Source organism: Xiphias gladius, chromosome 7, assembly GCF_016859285.1.
Source record: "Xiphias gladius isolate SHS-SW01 ecotype Sanya breed wild chromosome 7, ASM1685928v1, whole genome shotgun sequence".
NCBI lineage: Eukaryota > Metazoa > Chordata > Actinopteri > Istiophoriformes > Xiphiidae > Xiphias > Xiphias gladius.
Window position 1 is genome coordinate 3256616 of NC_053406.1, and position 21536 is coordinate 3278151.

Here is a 21536-nt window from a genome sequence, read left to right on the forward strand (position 1 = left end):
ACTTTGATAAATAATAATAATAATACTAATAAACTTTGTTTATACAGCACCTTTCAAAACAAAGGTACAAAGTGTTTGACATTGGAAAATCAAGATTAGAACTGAAAAAATTAAACTTAGGTATAACTTTAATAAAAGGCTTTAGGCAGGCAGTTCCAAAGTTGAGGGGTTCCAACTACAAAAGCCTGGTCACCTTTGGTCTTGAACTGGGATTTAGGAACAGCCAGTAAAGCCCTGCCTAGTGCTGTGCTCTGGCTTTTTTAGGGGAGCAGCAATGGAGCAATATAACTAGGAGCCAACCCATGAAGTGCTTGAAATGTAACCCTTGTAGAGAGGCAGAGCAGGTCTCTTTGACATCTAACATCTAATAAAGCATTACCACAATTATTTTGCTTTTCAGCACTCTGGGAATTGCATTACTACTCAAAAGATAGTCTTACAGTGCAGTCTTATTGAAAATAGGTCCTGCTGATGGCAGCTGGTCGAAATAACCTAGTTATAAATTATATAGTTAGTTAGCAACTAAGTTATCCTTTTCACGAAAAAAATAGCTAAGGGGTGCAGCTATAGGGTGCAGAGGTGGAACGGGGAGAGCCATGACAGCACCCTTTGAGAGTGAGTTTCTTTGCAAGAGGGAAGCATGTGAGGGATCATGGCCTACATGAAGGGGGCTAGGATCTGTGGAGACACTGTGAACGTTCTTGCCCTTGCTGGCAGGTGAAAAGAAGCAACATCCTCTCTGGCAGAGAACATTTAGGATTATGGGAAATATTTATTTCCCAATATTTATTTCAGTTTATTTTTGTGCCTGTGTTAAAAATAAATTTGTTTGTACACTCATAGGTCTCGTCTGAAGTTCTCTAGTAAAAACATTCCATCTATGAATGGCTCAGACATAAGACCATCGGTTTTGTTCAGTCTGGAGCAAACTAGCACAGTAAGTGATTTACATTTGCACTACTGATATTTAATATGTGGTTCTAACCCACAATGATGAAATTTTGCACTCAAATAATTTGAATTAATCCAAAATTATGTATTCAGTTCTTTTGCTTTTTTGTTTGCTGCTCAACATGCCAATGGCTCCTTTGATAAAGTCTGTCTTTTTTGAACTCCCTCCTCCTCTGTGCTTTCAAAGGTGTTTAACAGGATGTCCTTGCAAGATTTGCAAGCCTTTATCACTGAACAAGAAAAACAGGCCGTCAGAAGCGAGCAAGAGAGGGATGACAGTCCAGTGGTCCGAGAATTCAGTGTCTGTCTGGATGACAGCTTGAGAGGAAATCAGAGTCGGGAACATGGTAAGAGTGGGACACGGGGATGCATTGTGTGATATACTATAGTATTCACTGATGACAAGTTCAGTCAGGTTGTTAGTTGGTAAATGTCTCAAACCTGTTGTAGGTACATTTGAAAAGGGACAGCACCATATGCAGCCATGTTAGTGCTCATAGTCTAATGCAGCCAGTGGATGAGGTCCAGTTCTTAGATTTCTGAATTCTTGATAGCATCACAAGAACTGTAATGGCTTCTGTTTAGACTGCTGGAGCAATCATCATACCAGTGTTGGCACTAGCACTTAATCTACAAACAAAGAGATCTGTACTACAGAGGCACTATAGTTAGATTGATTATCTTAAGATGATTTAATCAAATATTTTTATATGTTTTTTAGTTAAACTCCAATATTGAACTTGAACCTTATAGGATAAAGCCAGTAATTTTCTGTATTTTGCGTATTGTCATCAAATATAGAAAATCACCAGTCTTATCCTTTAACCTTCCAGCCCTTCATCATTATCTGTGCAATCATCACATCTGCTTGTCTGAGTCATCCTGGCTTGTCGGCTTTCATTTTCCTTTTTGTCTACCAGCTCAATGACTCGCTGCCAGTTGTGTCTTCTTACTTTCCTGTCTGCCTCCTTCTACCCCTTTCCATTCAGTATTTCACTATAATTATCACAGGACCCTCTGATCAAAACCAGCGTGTTCCATATACCAGTCACTCATCAGATTCATTAGACCAGGTTCATACTTTGGCAACTTTGGCATGCTGCTGTAGTTGAAGAGACAAAAGCATAGGAATTTACTTGGTGTGACAGCCCTGTCAATTTTTCTTTCCAAACCAAAAAGCCTTGGAATGTCAAAGCCTTGACATTGACTGAAACCCCTGTGTCACTGACATGGGTTAAAACTGGCTTGGCGGTTATGTGAATCAGTCAACGTGCATGTGAACACTGTTTGGACACTGCTCAGCTTTAGTGAACAGCCATCTCTGTTGGGGATGGAAACTTTGTGTGAAATTACGTTGACGTATAAGTGTTATATAATTTCACTCCTTGGAGGGAGAGACAGCGGCACAGTATTAAAGTGTGAGTAAGTAAAGAGATAATGGAAAGTGAAACTTTTGGGACTTGTGTAATGTAATTCCTGTAGTTTTGTGGTTTGGCAGTGAAGTGTATGGAACTACACTACACCGCTTTAGATGTAGACTGAAGTCAGTGAATGCTGACAACGATACATTAATCTATAACAGTAGTCTTATATAAATGGTTTATTGTGGATTAAATTTGTCAGTAGACCTGCATTATATGCATGTCCCCTGTATGAAAGCAGTATTACACTCAGTGACCAGAAAAATAGAAACCCCTGTACTCTCTTTAGTCTTGCCCATGTCATGGTAATGACTCAACAAGGTAACTGACACGTCTTGCTGTTGTTGACCATGCAGACATGAGTGCTTCATGCAACTCCCCAGGTTGGTGGATGGGAGTCCTTATTCTGCATTCCAGTACATCCCAAAAGGGTGTCACCCAGTAGCCGAGGGGATTGGGGTTACCAGGACATTCACACCACGTCACATGAATGTTCTTCGAACAGTTCCAGTTTGAATCTTGCATGCTAACGGGGAGCATTTAAACAGTACTCCACCGATTTAGCATTACACTCCTAAAACCTTGTCAGACTTATGTAGGACAGTTTTAAAAAAGGGAAAAAATTGATGCAGCAGAACCAGAGATATTGTATTCCTTTTATTTTTTTAATCACATGCATTGTTCTTCCTTGTCAAAACCTGGCACCTACTCTACCCAAAATGTAACTCGACTAACTTGACAATTTTGGTGTATTATACTAATGTTGCCTTGAGCTGCTAACCTAAAGCAGAGATGATTAGCGGGCTGTTGAGGTCTGTCAAGCTTACTTCTTTCAACTCCTCCAGTTTTTTTTTCATTGTTAAACTTGAAGTCTTCAGCCCCAACTGACATTGCCTCACGTGAGGCAAATTTATAGAACTTCAAGCAGGTCCTTCTGGAGCCACTAAAAGCTTTATAATGACTTTTTTCATACACCATTCAGCCATTCAGATTGGCTTCTGATTGACTTCTCCCACATTCCTGTATTGAGGGTTGCATCCCATGTTCCAAATATTTTAATTTAGTCTTGTGTTGTCCAGTTATTAGTGTCCATCTTTCAGATTGTTGCCCTCACAAGTCTCTGCAACTGTATACAGTCTTGATGACACTCAAACTGGCCCTGATTGGTACCCATGGACATTCCTTTTGCAGTCTGTTAGACTATATAAGCTAATTTGTGTTATCTGATCAATGTGCAAAGCAAGTGTGTAAATGGGATTGCTGTGTCGTGCACCTTTTAGGGCCCAAATATGCAGTGGCAGATTCTGAAGTGCATCATTAAAAGCCTTTTTTAAAATTCAAAGATCTCACTTTTTTTAAGGTTCAAGATGCTCTGCCTTTTCTTGTGCTAAATATTTTTTCTTTTAAACAAACTTTTTACATTGGTCATACGCCTGATGAAAGGACCCATGCCTGGCGTTGTTTGTAACTCTTTTGGATGGTCCCATCCGCCTTGTTGCATCATGCACAATCATTGCTCCATCTTTCTCCATCACAGGGAATCATCATAGGAAAAATGGATGATCTCATCGTATGGAAAAGATCTTTGCATTTGGTTGACATTGGACAAGACATTCCCTGTTTAATTGAATCCAAATTGCATTTCTTCCTTGTTTAGGCATCTGGTCTTTGTCTTTTTGAAGGACTTTTTTTTTTCCAGACAGTCAGGGTTAATGAAGTGTCTAGTTCTGAAAAGACCCTGAAATGTTCCACAACCGAGGTTACTAGAGTAACAGTTCACAGGGGACTAATGTGCTACTTTTACAGTAGATCTGCAGATGTCAGAATGCCTTGTTTTTTCACTAGATGTTTCAAACTGCGTTTACAGTACGATGAATCTTAAGCCAACCAATAACTTCTTTTAAAAATTCAATCCTTACTGAATAACTGACACTAAATTTATAGCATTTAAATGTTCTTGTCTTTACAAATTTATGTGGTTTAAATTCCCCTCTTTACAGAAGGTAATTTTAATTTGTTCAGTTTCAAAAAACTGTAATCTCCATATAGTTGTTATGTATACTCCCTCTATCTATAAATGGCTCAGTTGTTCATTTTAGGATCTAAAATTTCAAGTCAAGTCCAAGTTTCAATTTGCGCATATTGACTGTACTGGTAAAGTCAGACACCAAAATTAAAAATGGAAAATTGAAACTTGAACATGTTTCAAGTTCTGTCAGTCGTATGATCCAGGAAGAAGTTGTATAGTATAGCATAGAAAGTATTGGTGAGTGGCTGGAAACCCTCAGAAATTTCTATCTTCTGGAAATTCCAGCCGCATGAATCCAGTTAGATAGTTTCCACAGTAAAATCTCTCAGTGTTATAAATTCAGTGGTATTTAAATATCATTTATATGGAATATTATATTATATTCCATAATTACGTCACCATCATTGGAATATCAAATTTAAAAGAACGTGGAATGAAATATCAGCATCATCAGGGACATTGGATGAAATATCAGCCTTCAGGTGTATTGCAGATGTACACAGATTTGTTTGAGTCTCTGCAGTATGTAGGTATTGCTGGCAGAGTTCAGATTGTAGTCTAAAGGTTGTTCACCAGGAAATCAGAAAACAGGATGGCCGGTTGTAAAACTTGCATATTGCTTATCATATAAGTTATATCGGTATTTAGCTGAGCGTTGTCGGAGAAGTCGTTTTGTTGCTCAAATTAAAAACAAATCGGTTATTGTAACGCCCTTCTCCTCTGCGTGTTCAAAATGAAGTTGACAGGAGAGCTGATGAATCCTCAAATATATTTATTTAAAAGCATAAATGATGGTTACAGAGCTCTGGGCTGTCGTCTATCCCTAGCGCCAACAAGGTTCGGTCAGTTCACAAAGTCTGACTGACTGTCTCTCCCTCACCCAGGATATATAAGCGTACAATTATTTTTGAGACGCAAAATGAGTTGCTCAGACGTGGCTTCCTCAGTTGTTTCTCTGTTTCTTGTCTTCTCGCTCAGGTCTGTGGAGTAAGCACATGTCTTTGCACAAACATACACACACACACACACACACACACACTCAACCGCACTCAGCAACAAATCCTTTGGTCTGTTCAGAGCATACAGCAACCGGAGGTTAGACAAAACATGTAGCTTAGCAACCCGTTTCCAGCAAGCGGTCACATTTTCGCACATTTAGACATCTGCTCTTCTGCAAAAGAGAATAGGTGAGGCAGTCAGCAAATTTCCAATATATAAAAACATTTTGTTCCTTCATTATTTGTTATAATCCAACAGTGTACACAACATACACGAAAGAAAACAGATTGGGAGAAAGTAAAACTTAAATTGATCGCGGACACCGATGACCAGGTTCATAGCAGTAACTGGTTACATATGTGTGCAGCTTATCAATTTATTTATTATGTTTTTATTATTTATTTGTTTGGGCATTTAGACTGATTGCAGATTGACAGGACATGTTCTATAGTGAGAGAGCACACAGTTTTCCTTACATGTTGAGAGTATTTAAATGTTACTGTTCAGCTTCAGTCTTAGTTACAATTTGATTTAATTTTTTTGAAATCAAAAGCAGTCACTGCAACAAGTAATGATCTTTTCTTTCAGCCTGCTGCACAGCTGTCAATTACATTTTCCGTCCAATGTATATATTAGAAGCTTACATAGGTCAAATAAATTTGGTTTAATAAATTAGGTTACTGCAGTAAGCTCTCAGTTACTCAAAAGTATGTGTCTGCATTGTTGTAGTTATCTACCTCATACTGAAGTGTTTTTTTCTCAGATTCAGTCTTATCAGTATCAAGCTCTGTCCGCTTGTAGACATGAGAGTTGGCTTTGAAAACTTTGAAGTGTTGTAACTCACAAAGCACATCATTCAGTCAGCTATTATGAATTCCTGTACCAGTTTTCAAGATTAGAAAAAAAAAAAAAAAAAATCAATGTATGTAAAGGATAAAACGGAAAACCTTTGACAGCCACCGTTCAAGATTACAGAGAGGTGTGTGTATGATTCTCAGAGGATTTTTGGTTGCCTGTTGATTTTTGAAGCCATCAAGATGATTTCTGTTTTTCTAATCTGGCTTTTCACTCTTAATTCGTCTTACCTGCAGATAGCAATGAAACGATTGTGCTAACAAAAAGACTGATATTAAACAACATTGCACATGTAGATGAAGTTGAACATGGTAAGTTTTAGGGTTGTACAAATAAAAAAAATCACACCCAGCAACACCAGCAGTATCTAGGTCTAACCACACGAGGGCAGTGTTAATACATATATGAAGTGCTGGTGTGCTTACTGGACCTGAATGTTCATAAGATGCACACAGAAGAAATGTATTACTTCTGAAACAGATTATAATGTTTGGTTACAGATATACATACCTGTAACTCTAACGATCATACTAAACCAACTTACAGTTTATTTTGAATGTGGTATCTATCTATCTATCTATCTATGTATCTATCCATCCATCCATCCATGCCTGCAGCACAGTGATCAATTTGTAGTGTGTCATGGTGAGCTGTGTTTTTTATGTGTGTCTTGCATGTCGTGGGCACAGCATCTGAGACAGCGCTGGCGGAGGTGGCTCTGAACATCCTGTGTCTGCTGATGAAAGAGCAGTGGAGCTGGCTGTGCACTGAAAACATTCAGAGGACCATCAGGTTGCTGTTTGGGACCCTTATAAACAGGTGACATACTACATTTATTTTAAAGTAGCGGGATGCGACAACAGAGTACTATAAAACCTTATTTCAGTAACGTGTCTAACAGCATACTTTACAAAGTTTCAATTGGAAGTTATCAAAAGAAATAAATCAAACACATACTTAAAAATATATATTTACATAAAAGAACAATGAATCAGAATGAAATAAAGTTAAATGAACAAATAGCTTGTACTAGTATTTAGCCCCCAGCAGAGCTGAGCCTAACTGCAGCTGAAATTGACAAAAGTACAGTTTAAAATTATGGAAACTGAGCAACACAGAGCTGAGTCTGAATGAGTGATTCAGTTTTGTTTTCTGGTATTTATTGGACATTGCAGCATTAGAAGGTCATTGCTCTGTCTGTAGACTTTTTGTCTTGTCTAAGATCAGTCCATCTGTCCTTGACTACTAGCCCACAGACATTCAGATTCTGGTGACTAGATGAAGTATATAGTGTATTTATAGTATACAAAAACTATGGGTTTATACACTTTGCAGATTTTTACCTTTAGCCCTTTTTTGCCACTGCGCTTTTAAGAGACCAATTTGGGCTAATCATTAATGCAAGACACTAAACAGCTCTGTACCTAGGTACCGTTAGGTAAAAATCATCTATGTTCAGGCAGCGTATGTATCGATTACTGGAAAAAATGCTGAAGTCACATTATGAACTCACTAAGTTAATGTGCAATAGTATCACTGAAAAACTAAAATTATGTTTAAAGCTGAGGCAATGACAGTGCCTTTTCATGAGGTTAAAGGTAGCAGAATTTAAATATGTTGTAGATAGATTGCTAACCCTCAATCCTACTGCATATCAGTCCAGTAAGCTGCCTTTTGCTCAAGACGGTTCCCCCAGTTGAGCAAAAAGAATTTGCACTGGATCAATGCAGCGATTGGCTGTAAGGTATGTCTGGTCAGTAGTTGTTTGGCAGCAAACACAGGGTATATAAACTGTTACTAGACTGTGAAGGAGAGTCTAGGTATTTTTTGCAGCCTGGCAGCTTTTAAACTGTGCATACTCGCAGCATACTCACAGTGCCAGTGGTTTATGTCTCTGATTCCAAAATGTATCATTTTTATTAGTGTTTAATGGTCTTATGTCAGACCTATGGTTTGCTTTTAGTTTATTAGGTCAGTATTGGTTGTAAAAACAGAAAAGGGTTGATCCTGTGGGCAGCATTAAAGTGCTCATAAAGTTGTATTTAATTCCCTTAAAATTGTTTGTTTTTGTTTTTTTTCACCCATCTGCACCATCCTCTGCACCCAAACAACATCCTTAGGTCCTTAGCAGGGCAAAATAATGTATTGTGGTGTCAGTTCTTGTCAGAATGTTTTGCTGCTCTCTGGGTCCGGGTTGCAATTGCAGCAGTCTAAATAAAGTAGCTCAGATGTTCTTCTCGCCACCCATGCCTTGCAGGGCTTTCTGGAGGATCCGGAGGCTTTCCGACCACCTGCCGATGTGTTTTGGGTCTGCCCTGGGGTTTCGTCCCAGTTTGATGCGTTAGGAGGGCCTCCAGATAGAGAAATCCAAGAAGCATCCTAATCAGATGCCCAGACTATCTTACGCTAACTTAGTGCTTTCAGTGTGACAGAGCAGTGGTTCTACTTTGAGCTCCAAAGAATGTCAGTATGCTTGAAATTAACTAGTCTGCACAACATGTTGCCTGACCATGTGTCATGCAAAGGTGCTTATATCTGTTACAAACAGCCACGCTCAAAGGTGGGGTGGAAAGCCTGCCATCATGGAGACGTAAGATGTGATAAAATGGTGATAATGGTGCACATTGTAGGACAATCTCCTCGATGGTATCATAGTATTTTACTCAGTTGTACATAGAAGACCTAGAAAGAGAATTTAAAACCCTTCTTACACTTTTATATTGGACACCTGGCCAACTGATGCATGAAGTGGGTGTAATTGTTGTATTCTCTGTTTTGGAAAGCTACAGAAATTGTCAAACATAGTTACCTCAATTCCAACGTTGGAAGGTTTTGAGGGGGAGGTGTATCAGAGACTGTTTGACCATCTGACAAGCACTTCAATTGAAACATAATGACACCTTTTCCGATGTAAGGAAGGTTATTCATTTTGGTCTATCCATAATCTCCCAGTCCTTCTCACTTTCACTTGTGACCAAGACATTGAGATGCTGACACTCCAATTCACTACAATCCACCAATTGTAATGCAAATTTATTTTATTCTTAATTACAATGACGATTATTCATATAATATGACAGAGACAAAACCTCATGTAGATACTATACATGTTTGACAAATTTAATTAAGGTGGGGGGAGGTTTTGCTGGCATAGCATTCTCGCTCTTTATCATCATTGTTTTATTTTACATTCACACAGTTGACATATTCGCACTGGGAGTTTCTCAATGCAACCAAAGTTCTCTGCTGTGGGCACCCAGGAGCTATGCAGTGTAAGTGAAGTCTCATGTTTTTGGGTGCAGATCAGCTCCAGCGGAGACTTAAGTGCCTTGCTCATTTGTGCTTTTACAGCAGTTGTTGACCAAGTACAAGGTGAGGTGTTTGTTTTCACTCAGTTTCGCCATTCCTAGTGAGTGGTTATAAGCAGATGCTGGTCACATTTTAAAACAACCGCAAGTCAGTATGTCTATCTGGCTAATGCTGCTATAAAAACGCAAATCGTTTTTATCTCCCTTTAACAGTGATTGCCTCTTAATGACTCTGTCTTCTCAAATAGCTTTTACAAGCTTCTCTGCCGTAAAAAAAGTGAAGGAAAATTCTACGGAGCAGGGGGCCGCTGAGTCTGTAGACTCAGCCAGGTCAGGACATGAAGACACGTGTTACCTAGTGAAGATTCCACAAAGAGAGCTGTTTATGAGCTGGAATGGGGACTCTGGCTTATGTACAGTCATTAGTCAAGAGAGTTGATATTTTGGACTGAGGCTGAGTCCTTGCAGTGGTCCATGTCTTATAAAATCAGGGACATCACTTGCCATGCAGTGTACTTATTAACCACTTAACAAAAACATAAACAGTAAAGACATATGCTCTTTATTCGATTGGATAAGCTTGCCCTATTTTGAATAGTATAAAGGTTTTTTCGCGATTACATGTGTTGTAAAATATATAAATCTACGTGCATACATGCATGCTTGCACTATTTGGCCCTTAAGAGATGCCTGACATCAACTCCGCAAACATTTGTCAGAGTTAGGTATAGCTCCTGCTGCCAGTAAACTGAACATGCAGACAATGTTCTCAGGTTCTAAAGTTTGTGCTGTTAGTGCTGTGACCTCACGTTCCCTGGGGTGTCAGTATCAGAATATCATTGCTTCACGTTGATACTGAGTCCTCTATTTTAAGAAGTTCCACCAGCCAAGTATGAAAGGCCTTGTACTTTTGTTTAGCCTCATCTATATTAGGCAGTGGTCTGTCAACATTGCAGTGGCAGCTCTGTGTGGCAGGTATCTCCTCTCATCAACTGGTTTCTCTGTGCAGAGGACACAAGATGCTGTGATTTGCCATTGATAGAAACAGCACATGTTGTGTTACTAAAATAGTTCTGTTCATTTATAGTTTTTCAACAGAGTTAAAAACAAAGTGGTGAATAAATAGATGATAAATCATCAATAAATAAAATTCAAGCAAATAAACAATTAAAAAAATTACAGGCCCGGATTAAATTGTTACATGAAAGTAAAATGCAAAAATAAAGCAACGATAGCTTACACAAAAATTAAATTTACATAAAAGCCTAATTTAAAAGCCTGTCTACTAAAAGGAAAAAGTGATTAAAGAATGATGATAAACATCATCATCAGCTTTATCACTGTGAACATGCTGGCATGCTGACATTAGCATTTTGCTCAGAGCACCTCTTTGCTTAAGTACAACCTCATAGAGCTGCTAGCACGGCTGTACACTCGTAGTCTTGTTAATATTGAAGCTGAATTAAATGACAAAAAGTACAACTGTTAGAATTAACAGTGATTTCTGCAGCTTTTAGTAGCTCATACATAAAGTATGAATTTACTGGTTGCATGAATAGCCAGTTGTTTCCTAACAGATTAGCCATAAAAATGTGTTCACCTGATGGTAATGCAGGGCTGTACTTCTGTGACTTGTTTCGTAGTCTTTTTACCGTGAATGCTCAAAAGTCATCTAGTGCTTCCTTAAAAGAAATTAATCAAATTTCACAATATAAAACTAAATTATGTTAATTTTATTATTATATATTAATGGTATATAATTGTACCATTGAAAAATGGCATAATTATAAAAAAAATAGTGGCTAGCAGACATTCTTTAAAATCAGATATGGAAACTCCAATCACATTTACATTAACAACTTAACCACCACTTTTTTCTTCTTTTTTTTCAAAAATCAGTGCACAAGTTTTATTAAGCTAAAGGTAACTCTAGCTACATTACTGGTGCTTCACACTGTGATACCAGATAACTCACTGGTTAAACTAACCCAACCATGAGTTCAAACTTACAGCTAACCCAAAACTCAGCCACCTAATTGTTTCTTTTATTAAGTGGTCATGTTATAAAGCAGGCTTGATTAGACACTTTTGAGATGTTGGGATAAAGTAGAAACTAATGAACTCAGTGGAGAAAATTGCTTTGCTTCCACCTTGTCCTTCATTTTATTCAAGCCGAACACCTCTTTGTTCATTATTGCCCACTACTGGTTACCAAATGTACCTCCCATATTTTTCAATACATATTCAGTACACAGAAGAAATATAAAGACACTGTAAAACAGACACCACAATGGTCCTAACGCATAGCCCCGGTAGTGCACTCATGGAGGGATGTAACTAAACCCTTTTTTTCAGTTTCAGTCAGTTTTTCTCATGAATAAATTAATCCACAAATTTGTCTAAAAATCTCACAGGGAGCATTTTTACTGGGACCGTCAAGATATGTTGAGTGCTGTGAAGTTTTTTATATAATCTGACAGCTGTCAGTTGAAGGCAAATAGAAGCTGAAGGCAGCAGAAACCTTATCCATGCCTGTCCAAAGCTGTAGGGCATGCACATATGTCGGAATTTAATTTGGAATTGCGAGTGGATAAAGAAAGTGTGTTTTTGTCTGAGAGATGAAACCAGGACCCGACTCTGGGTCGCCAAATCTGGGTCTGTGTGTGTGTGACAGATCTGGCTGGAAATGCCAGCTCTCTGCTCCTATAAATGGGGTCCAGGCGAGGCTCTGGTTTGGGAGATGTCTGATTTTTATGGACTGGAAAGTGGGACAGTTTAGGATGAATATAGTCTATTTCTCTTAGACAGCAGTCTGGATGGAAAATCCAGCTGGAGCCAGATTGTTGTCAGTGTCTCGACATACTGTATATGTAGCAGAGTGCAGCCTCTTTATGTCAACATCACAAGCATTTGTAGTTATACTCACTGTTGTGTTTTGTTAAATGTGTCCAGAAACCTAATGCTTCCTTCATCTGTCAACTGTCAAATAAAAAGGTGCAAAAACTTCAGCTGGGGATCATCTTGAGGCAAGCATCCATCAATATGCATACACAGACTTACAGTATATACATATATATGTATACACACACAAAAACACCCTTGTTTCCCCCTGCGAGTCCAGAGTACACGTCATATCTGCTGATGGACTGCCATTTTTAGCACTCCACCTACTTGCTGAATGCACAGGTGCTATTTGTCAGTGCACCTTTACTACCTTGCTGATGCTTAGTAGTCCTCTTCTGTTTTGTTGTTGGGCTGCTTGTTGGTATGAAGGGCTTCCGCAAAACAGATTTTATCTCACCAAACTCTGTGTGGCATCTCTGCTCTGCCAGTCTTTAGCTGCACCTGTCATACAATGACATGATCCTATATTTTTACCCCCTAAAACGGCATATTAACACTTCCATAAACAGTTCAATTCACAGCTTGATGATGGAGTTGGGGATGAAGGGGAGTATGGAGGCTTCAAAGCTTGTCAACAGTTCTCTGTCTCTAGTTCAGCTACACTGTTAATTAATGCCCAGGCTTCTCCATCTGACATCCAATGGCCCGCTTAGGTTTCACTAGTGGTGAACAAGTTGTTTGGCTTCGGGGGTTGGTATTTGGAGAGAACTCTGAAGATGTGGTCAGAACTCCAGGATTAACAAAATAACCCTAGCTTTTCTAAGTAGTATATTTTATGTGCCTTGAGTCCTCTTGCATACTATTTCGTAATTTGTTTTTCACCTTTAAGAGTTGGCAGCTTGCCCTTGAATTTGCACATTTTGTCGAGCATGGGCGGGTGGCACTGTTGCACTCTGTATCCAAGAACAAAAGTTTGAATGTTAATCAGGTTATTAAAGTCTTTCCTAATTGCATGTTTTCTAAAAGCTCATGTAGATGAAATTTGTGAAGACTGTGTCATCAAACACAATTTGTATGAAAAGTGGAAACCACATCAGATACCATAACTTTCCAACAACTAGATGGTCTTTAAGGCACTGCAAAACCATGTTCCACGAACAGTGTTCAGGGCTTTGATAAAAATGGTCTTAACTCATGGTCCACTCACTGGCCTTATTTTGATAATTTCAGACACATCTCACAGTCTTCATCAGAAGATAGAGTTTGCTCTGTTGTCACTGAAATGCCTCAGTTACAGATAGGAAGGGATCAAAGCTGAACTATCTCCGTGACAACTGAGCAAATCCTTCCTCCGACCAGGACCATGAAATTCATTTGAAAGAGAGAGTTTGGCAAGTAGACTCAATCAACACAAAGCAACTTGATTTAACACACCCCCATGAAGACAGGACATGGGACAGGATTTCCCTGGTTTATAGTTGCTGCTAGTGGTGGAGTAAAGCCTGCTGGTAGAAGACGGAACTTCTCAGTTTGACGTCCTATAACATCTGTAAGGTCATAGTGGTGATTGTAGAAGGTGATGGGTTGCACAGTAGTGGGTCTGTAAGACAGGATAACGAAAGATGAATAAGGGATTGCATTGAAATTGATAGAGCAACATCCAAGAATGGATTGGCTCTAGAAACACCAGTGGAAAGATGACTAGCCAGATGTAGTCATAATTTGTGGATGAAAGAAACTTTATATTTAAGGTGCTTTCAGACAGCAAGCAGTTGTTGCTGCTGCTGCCACCATTGTTTTCAATGTAAAGTGGCAGCTGTGGCACAGTGGCAGCTGTCTTCTCAAGGTTGGCAGCAGCGGCAAGGAGAGGGAGGGCAGTTGCCGCTCCCATGAATACCCACAGCTCTTTACCGCTGCATTTGGAAATAATGATAGTTGAACTTCTTTAGCTTGACCATGTCAACTACAGTAACCACAGCAAGGGAAAACAATACAGGAGCAAATTTTACTGGTATCTGTGTTGCCTGACTTTATACACCTCTGCACTAGCAGAGAGCAAACACAACAATGAAGAGAAACGTTATGTGAGCAACATCAGCCAGAAAGCCTGATTATGAAGTCTGGGACAATAAACAATGTTTATGATACTAGTTAGAAAAACTTCTATATTGCTAACCTTTTTCTCTATTCTAAACTACAACCCACCTTATTTAGTTGTGTGATTACAGAAGATGGATTACAGAAGATGGATAGCAGCAGCCTGTGGTGTACAGACTGGTAGCCAGGAGCCAGGGCAGAATTGTATCCTGCTGCTGCTGATTCAAAATACAGAACACTTACGTCACTGGGCGCTGCTCAAAGTGAAATCCCTTTAAGCTGGGAGAAATAGCAGAAATTCTCTGATGGAGAAAGAAAGGCAGATCATCAGAGAAAAGATCTTCCTTGTTTAACTTTCAGCAACGTTTGTCAGTATTAACAGCTTGTTGGCCAAAGAACCAATTATTGTAGGTGTAAGAAATACAGTGTTGAAGAAATCGAAGATATGCTATTTATATAATTAAATAGCTGTATTTTTTTTCTGTTGTCAAAAACTTTATAGTTGCAGAAGGTCATTACACAGATTCATTTTGAGCATCCAGCACCAAGTGTTTTAGGAGGAAAACTGCAATTATTCTCAAATTTAATGTTGTTTCCCTTTTCCTACTGTTGGGAAACTGTCCTAGCCTGTTATTCATCTTTGCAAAAGCCACAGCACTAGCAGTACAGTTCAGGCACAGCTTAGGGCTCCAGCTAGCTCCATGCTGGTATCATGTGTTGAGCAGATCCATATGTAGTGATGTTTACGCATGTCAGATGGGTCATTTGGCTGGTAGTCTGTTGTAGGCTTGACACCTTGTCCTCCAGAGAGAGAAAAATACTTTCATGCACTCTGGTCTAAAATTACTCTACATGTACAGATATGTATTAGCGGATATTTAGTTTGAGATATTACCGGTATAAGAGAATAGCCATATGTGTCTGGCTCTGAACACAAGTCTAATTTTAGTCTAGTTGGGACTTCAGTAACTGTTGTTCCTAGAATTTATTATTGTGGACATAGTGTTTCATTTGGTACCTCTGCCTGACTGTACAAGTTTCAGGGTTCATTTTTCATTTCGTCTTAACATAACAGAAGACCTCATGCCTCGTTACTGTGGGAAAATCTAATGATTCTCAGTGACAGGGATGTGGGAAATCCAGGTACTTCTAAGAGTCTAACTCCTCTAAATGATTGAACAGAGATCCCTTCTCAGCTTGGGAGGATTTGACACATCTGGTTGTTTTCACAGTGGGGAGGTGATATCAGACTCTTGTGTTTTTTTTCTGTTCTGGTGCTGTGCCTTGACATATGGGTCCTGGGGCCAGGCATGAAGTGCAAACAGAAGAGCCCGCATGGAAGGTCCAAACTTCTTTCTTCTTTTTCTTCTTCAGCTGGAATTCACTCTGAGGCTGAGTATACTGGTGGTCAGACAGACGGGGCCATACGTGACAGATATGAAGAAGAGGAGGGAATGTTGGATGGAAAAGATGCTTGTTACATAATGGTGCAAGCTATCTGTCAGCCTCCTTAGAGTGTGTTTGGGGGGGGGGGGTATGATATCCCTGGACAGGCTGTTACTGAGACGAGCCAAATTCAGACGCACTCCTCAAAGCGAGATCAGGCTGTCTGCGTGGCTTATATCTTACCCTTCAGTTGTAAGTTTCAGTTTGTAAGTTTTCCCTGTGTCATGTCTCTATCATGTCTGCTCAGGGCTTTATTCCTTTTTTTTAACATCTTCAGACATTTCTGAACTATAAATATTATGCTCTATTACAGGCTATTAGTAGTCAGCAGTTACTTTTCATATTCCTACAGACCTATGTAATCATCTCAAGGGGACATTATAGGTCAAATACCAAGGTCACTTCTTCTGAAGGTTATGAAACACACTTATCCCTTCAGCCCCAGTGTGCCATCAGTTAGAGCTAACAGCCTCTGTGTCCATTTATCCTTATTTAGTGTTAGAGAGTTGTAGCAACATCGAAATCCTCCCTTGGCAGAACTTTAAAAATAATACGCATCAGAATTGTCTACACACTTGTTAGATGGAGAAAAAGTGAGCTGTGCTGAAACGCTGCTGGGATGTTTGCAAAGTGAAATCGATAAGTGATAAACACTGTGCCTTAAATACGGACAGTAGTGGGATGAAGTCATGGAGTGACCCTTTGGCCTCTTCACATCTCTGGTGTCTCTTTTCACCACTCACCTGAGCCTGGATGTGGCTCCAAAGTCATGGGTCATCCTCTGTCTCCAGAGACATACTTGTGCAATGACATTGTGCCTGTCGAAAACTGGCTGTGGGCTTATTTTAGCTGAAGCCTGACCTGGTTATACTTGTCTGTGTTTACCATAAATGGTAACTAAAATAAATCCCAGTGGAGTCCAACACTTACATAGTTTTAGGCCAGCTCAGCTGATCTTTTGCGTTTACTTGAATTTTGTTGCTTCACACATTATTGATTTCCTTCCAAACATTCAAAGCTTCTCTTGATTGTCTTTGATTGTGTCAGGTTGATTGTTGGAGCTGAGCCCAGCAGTTGTTCTGTTAATCAGTTGATTCAAACCCTTGAGCGTTTGTGAGTATAACTGGCCTTTGTCCTACAACTCTTAAAAAAGTACACAGTGTGCCTCCCAGATGATTCTAGGGACACGAGATGCTGACCCAGTGAATGAAGGGTGTCATAGGAAATTATTAAATGAACTGTGCTAAAGAGGCTTAAGATTTAAAGTCAAAGGTAAAATTCATTTTTTACAAAGAAATTAGTATATATATCCTTGATGTTTGTTTGTGTTTTTATTTGGTCAAAACTGTAATTACCAAGAAGAAGAAATTTAAGTTGTGTGAGCAGTGTTATTGCCCCCTACTTTAATGTTCTCCAGCAGGTGTGAATTTTTGGTTCCATCCACCTGTTTTTATGCACATTTTCAAATGTGCGATGCAAAATCTGGGTGGAAGTGCCAGAACTTTGTAATAAAGTCGAACTGTTGCAAAAAAGTTTTTTTGTTTGGCTGAGGTTGAAGATTTGGTTTCTCAATAAAAACAAACTGCAACCACATGCAATGCAATCAGACCTAGAAAATCAGAATGTACTTGAATCAGATGACTTAAATGTCATTTGAGTCCTCATGACTGATGAGGAGACTGTAATGTTTTTCAAGACAATACATGAAACAAGCAAAACAAGCAGAAATGTCATATTTCCGTCATGTTTTCTATGTGGTTTCCCATCGTTTGAGGTTTGACTGCCGCTCTTTTAATCATGTCATCTGGTTGCAACCTGTTCTTCGATGCCGGACTGGAAACACACATTAATTCACATTTTCTTTTACCAGGTGTTTGGAAATTTGGTTAAAAATTTTTGATACATTGAATGTAAACCTGACTAATGTTGATACTGTAAATTGATTGGTGTGGGCACCTAATATATTTTGAAACTTCAATTCAAACGCCACACAGGCAGTTAACCAGCTGAAAGGTGATTTTGTTATCCATTGCCTTATCCCATCTGTGATTTATACACTCTGTATGATATTCCATGACTCTGTACATTACTTTTGTGATTCGAATCACAGAGTGATGATGTATGGAGTGGTCAGGTTACAGGACTGCTCTTTGGTGGGAGTTTTTACAGTCTGTTCATTTATTTATCCAACTGGACCAATGAAAAAGAGACGGCTAACAAGAGACCCCCACCTTACTATAATGCAGGATGAACAAAACTCTGACTGTGCAGGAGCTGAAATAAAACAAAGTAATGTCTAGCGGGAATCAGTGCTGACTTTAGCAATCTATGTTAACCCTCAAATGTCAATCATCGGCCATACGAAACGAGTACCCAGAGGCTCAAGCTTAGGCATTGTTTCCAAGAATAAGCCCCTAAACAGTTTTATACTCTTTTGAAAAATGGAAAAATATGCACAATGGCTGAAGTATCATTTTAGTTTATATTTCCTCACAAAAAGTGACAAGAATTCAAATTTCATTTCAGTTTTATAGAATTTGCTGAGCAATAATGTTACAATAAATTTGGTCAGTCATTACACTAAGTGCCATTCAGCCTAGGTCAGTTTGCATAGTGCTGAAAATGTGTGGATTCTTATAGTTTCATTTGAATTCATATGAATAAAAGAGCTAGGCAGATGTGATATGTGGAGCTGTGTTCTGTCTCTAACTCTCAGGAATCTTCCCCTCAGCTCATATTGGGCTGGCACTGCCTACACTCTATGTCTGCTGCTTGTGTACCTTTGGAAACTCAAGTGCAATGCTTGAGGGGATTTTCCACTTAGGACTATAGTATGTCACCTGCACTGTAAACGTCTCTTTCCTGGCAAGCCCAGCAGAGGAGTTGGGAGTAATCACTACCAGAGAGAATAGCTGGCTAGGTCCCTGTGTTCTTTCGTGTGAGCAGCATGTTTTTCACCCAGGCAGTCTTGGGTCAGCTACAATCATCTGCTGCTTGTGTACAATACTGTTAAACCGGCCCCTTGCTCTAATATACATTATCTATTTTTTTTCTTTATGATCAGCACCGTGTACTGCAAAATGCCAGTAATGAGGACACAAACATCTACAAGAAATTTGTAAAATTAGCAGGCTGACAGACCAGATTGGTGTCATAGACATATTGTGTATACTCCTCCTAATATCATCCAACATTTGTATCAGTGTGACTTTAATACAGCTACACTACATGCTTTGTTTGTTTTAAGCCACATTATGCCCACAGGCAGAGAGCAGAACGTTGGTTGGGCGCTCTTCTCTTGTTTAGAAAAATGTCTCTGTGACAGAGTTGAGCTGTTGGTTTTCATGGTAGGAATAATGCTTTACAGTCTATGACTCGACCAGACCACAATCTCTCATATAGAATTTCTTGGCATTTGTCAGCTCTAATTGGTTGAAAGCATTCTGCTCTGTGTGTGTGCGTGCGAGTGTGCGTGCGAGTGTGCGTGTGTGTGTGTGTGTGTGTTGGTGTTTGCAATCACTGACCTATCTCAGTGTTTGTCTTGTATGTTATGCGTGTCCGTTACATATTAATGTGACATGAATGGAACCAAGACGGTGTTAATGTCGATCTCTGTGGCCATCATGTGATTAAATTGTGACTGTGGGCTATAATGTCACGTTTCTGTGTGTTTACCATCGATGAGGAACAAGACACCATGAGGGTCCCAATAAAACCAGGCCTGGCACGTACATGCACACACTCAGACATACACACAGACCAGAGCTGACCTTAAACAGCTGTAAAACAGCACCATGGGCTGAATGGAGGCGGTGATGGGATCAGCCCTGAGCCAGTGGACTACACTGAGGTGTACGCCTCACTGGGATCAGACTCATCATGTATTTAGGCCAAAACAACTGTCCTCATTGCTTACATCTGTGGTGTTCAGAACGGCATAGATTGGAAGTCTGGTTGGTTCTGCTTCTGCTGTTGTGTGTGTCTGTGGAGATGGATCTTTCTGTCTTTCTGTATTCTGCCTGTACTGTGCAGACTATTATACGACGATGATTAAACCCAATTCCCTGTCATTGAGTTTGCCTTTTTGCCCCCTAATGTTGAGGTTTAGTGATCTCATCATGCCTTATATTCCTGTTTGTGGACCATCTCCTCTGCGGCTGTTTTGCTGAAGCTGCCCTCACATGCAGACTCTGTAGTCACCACTGTGTAGAAATTTATGGCAAGCTCAACAGAAGGCCTACTGCAAATTCTTTTGTACAATGTATAGTATAATATTTTAAACTTTTGGTGTCATATAAAGAACCTTCAAATTCTGACCAGTTTAGAGGAAAATAAAGAAATGTTAAAGCCCCTGAAGACTTCAGCTATAACATTGAATATTCATGACAAAATAAACAAAAAAGTTAAATTTAGGAAAAAATGTCATTACATATTATTTATTAAAAGTTTAACACTCCAGAACTCAGCTAATATGCTTCATGAAGACTTTGCTGGGTCTGGTCATACAGTATTTGATTGACAGTGGCATGGCAACATAAGAATACAACCACACAACTGTCATCACATTTTGATTACAATGTTGTTAAACTCTGATTTGAGCACGGAAGTATGTGACATCACCTTTTCCCAATTGAGTCTGGCCCACATAAAACCAGTGAAAAGAGCTTAGAGAAAAAGAAACGTACAGAAACCTCTCATGTGAAATAACCAACACAATTTTTACTGGGACAGAAAATTTTGCGATCATGCGGGACCCCATCAGGATTAATCAGGTTTTCCTGTGCAAGCTTGACAAAAGATTAGAAGTAGGAGGTTCTAATTATCAGTTGGTCACGCAGGCCACGAGCCAAGCATCAACAGCTTTTCAGAGGCGTGCGCCAGGTCCACGAGCAAGCAGAAATGAGAAAGGCTTGCACTGTTGCACAGTAGAGCGTGAGAAAAGTGTGAACCAGCGCAGAACTGATATAAGCAGCTGTACTGGTTAAAGTGTTGAGTGTTTAAAGAATGGGAGAAAGACGACTGAAAAACATGGCTGAGATGTATCTGATGTAGACGGGGTTTCAGAACACTGAAAGTAGCAGCGTGATTTTTTTCTTTTTTTGTGTTTCATGTAGAACATCACACTTCCTGTATATTGAGCCATGCATTGCATGGTGCTTAATAGCTGATTTCTTTTGACCAATCAGGACATCACTTTTGCGATAGTCATCAGTACTATTCCGATGACATTCGGTGACCTACCTATTTCACTTTTACTGTTTGCCAACTTTATGAATTTTTTTTTTTTTTTTAGTCTCAGCTACTAACAGCATTGAAATAACCAAGAAAATGTCAACAACTGCACATTGCAGCACCACTCTGGCATTTTCAATCAATCTGCACTTATAACAGTTTTTAAGCAAAGTTCGAAAGGAAAAAAACGTCTTTTAAGGTGGGGGCAAATCTATTTAGGTGGAATGCCCAAATAGACTATACATATGGGTGTCATGTTGTTTTAGCAAAGGATGATTAGATTTAGGAAACACGTTCTTGCTAATATATCCATAAGTAGTATATTGTTGTATGTAAACAGATGTAGTGTTAAAC

The 21536-nt window shown here is 39.3% G+C and overlaps 1 protein-coding gene across 4 annotated transcripts in view; it reads left to right on the forward strand.

The window, feature by feature from the left end:
* LOC120791793 (sorting nexin-19-like) overlaps window positions 1-21536 on the forward strand; it is a 45951-nt gene that overhangs the window by 7457 nt on the left and 16958 nt on the right. For 2 of the 4 annotated variants that reach the window (XM_040130510.1, XM_040130513.1), the window contains 3 exons: window positions 844-937; window positions 1139-1298; window positions 6945-7074. In XM_040130510.1, coding sequence (XP_039986444.1) covers window positions 844-937; window positions 1139-1298; window positions 6945-7074 — 384 coding nt within the window. Of the gene's footprint in view, window positions 1-843; window positions 938-1138; window positions 1299-6944; window positions 7075-8512; window positions 8610-15878; window positions 15946-21536 lie in introns of those variants that run through there. The other 2 variants (XM_040130512.1, XM_040130511.1) reach the window with 2 other exon arrangements.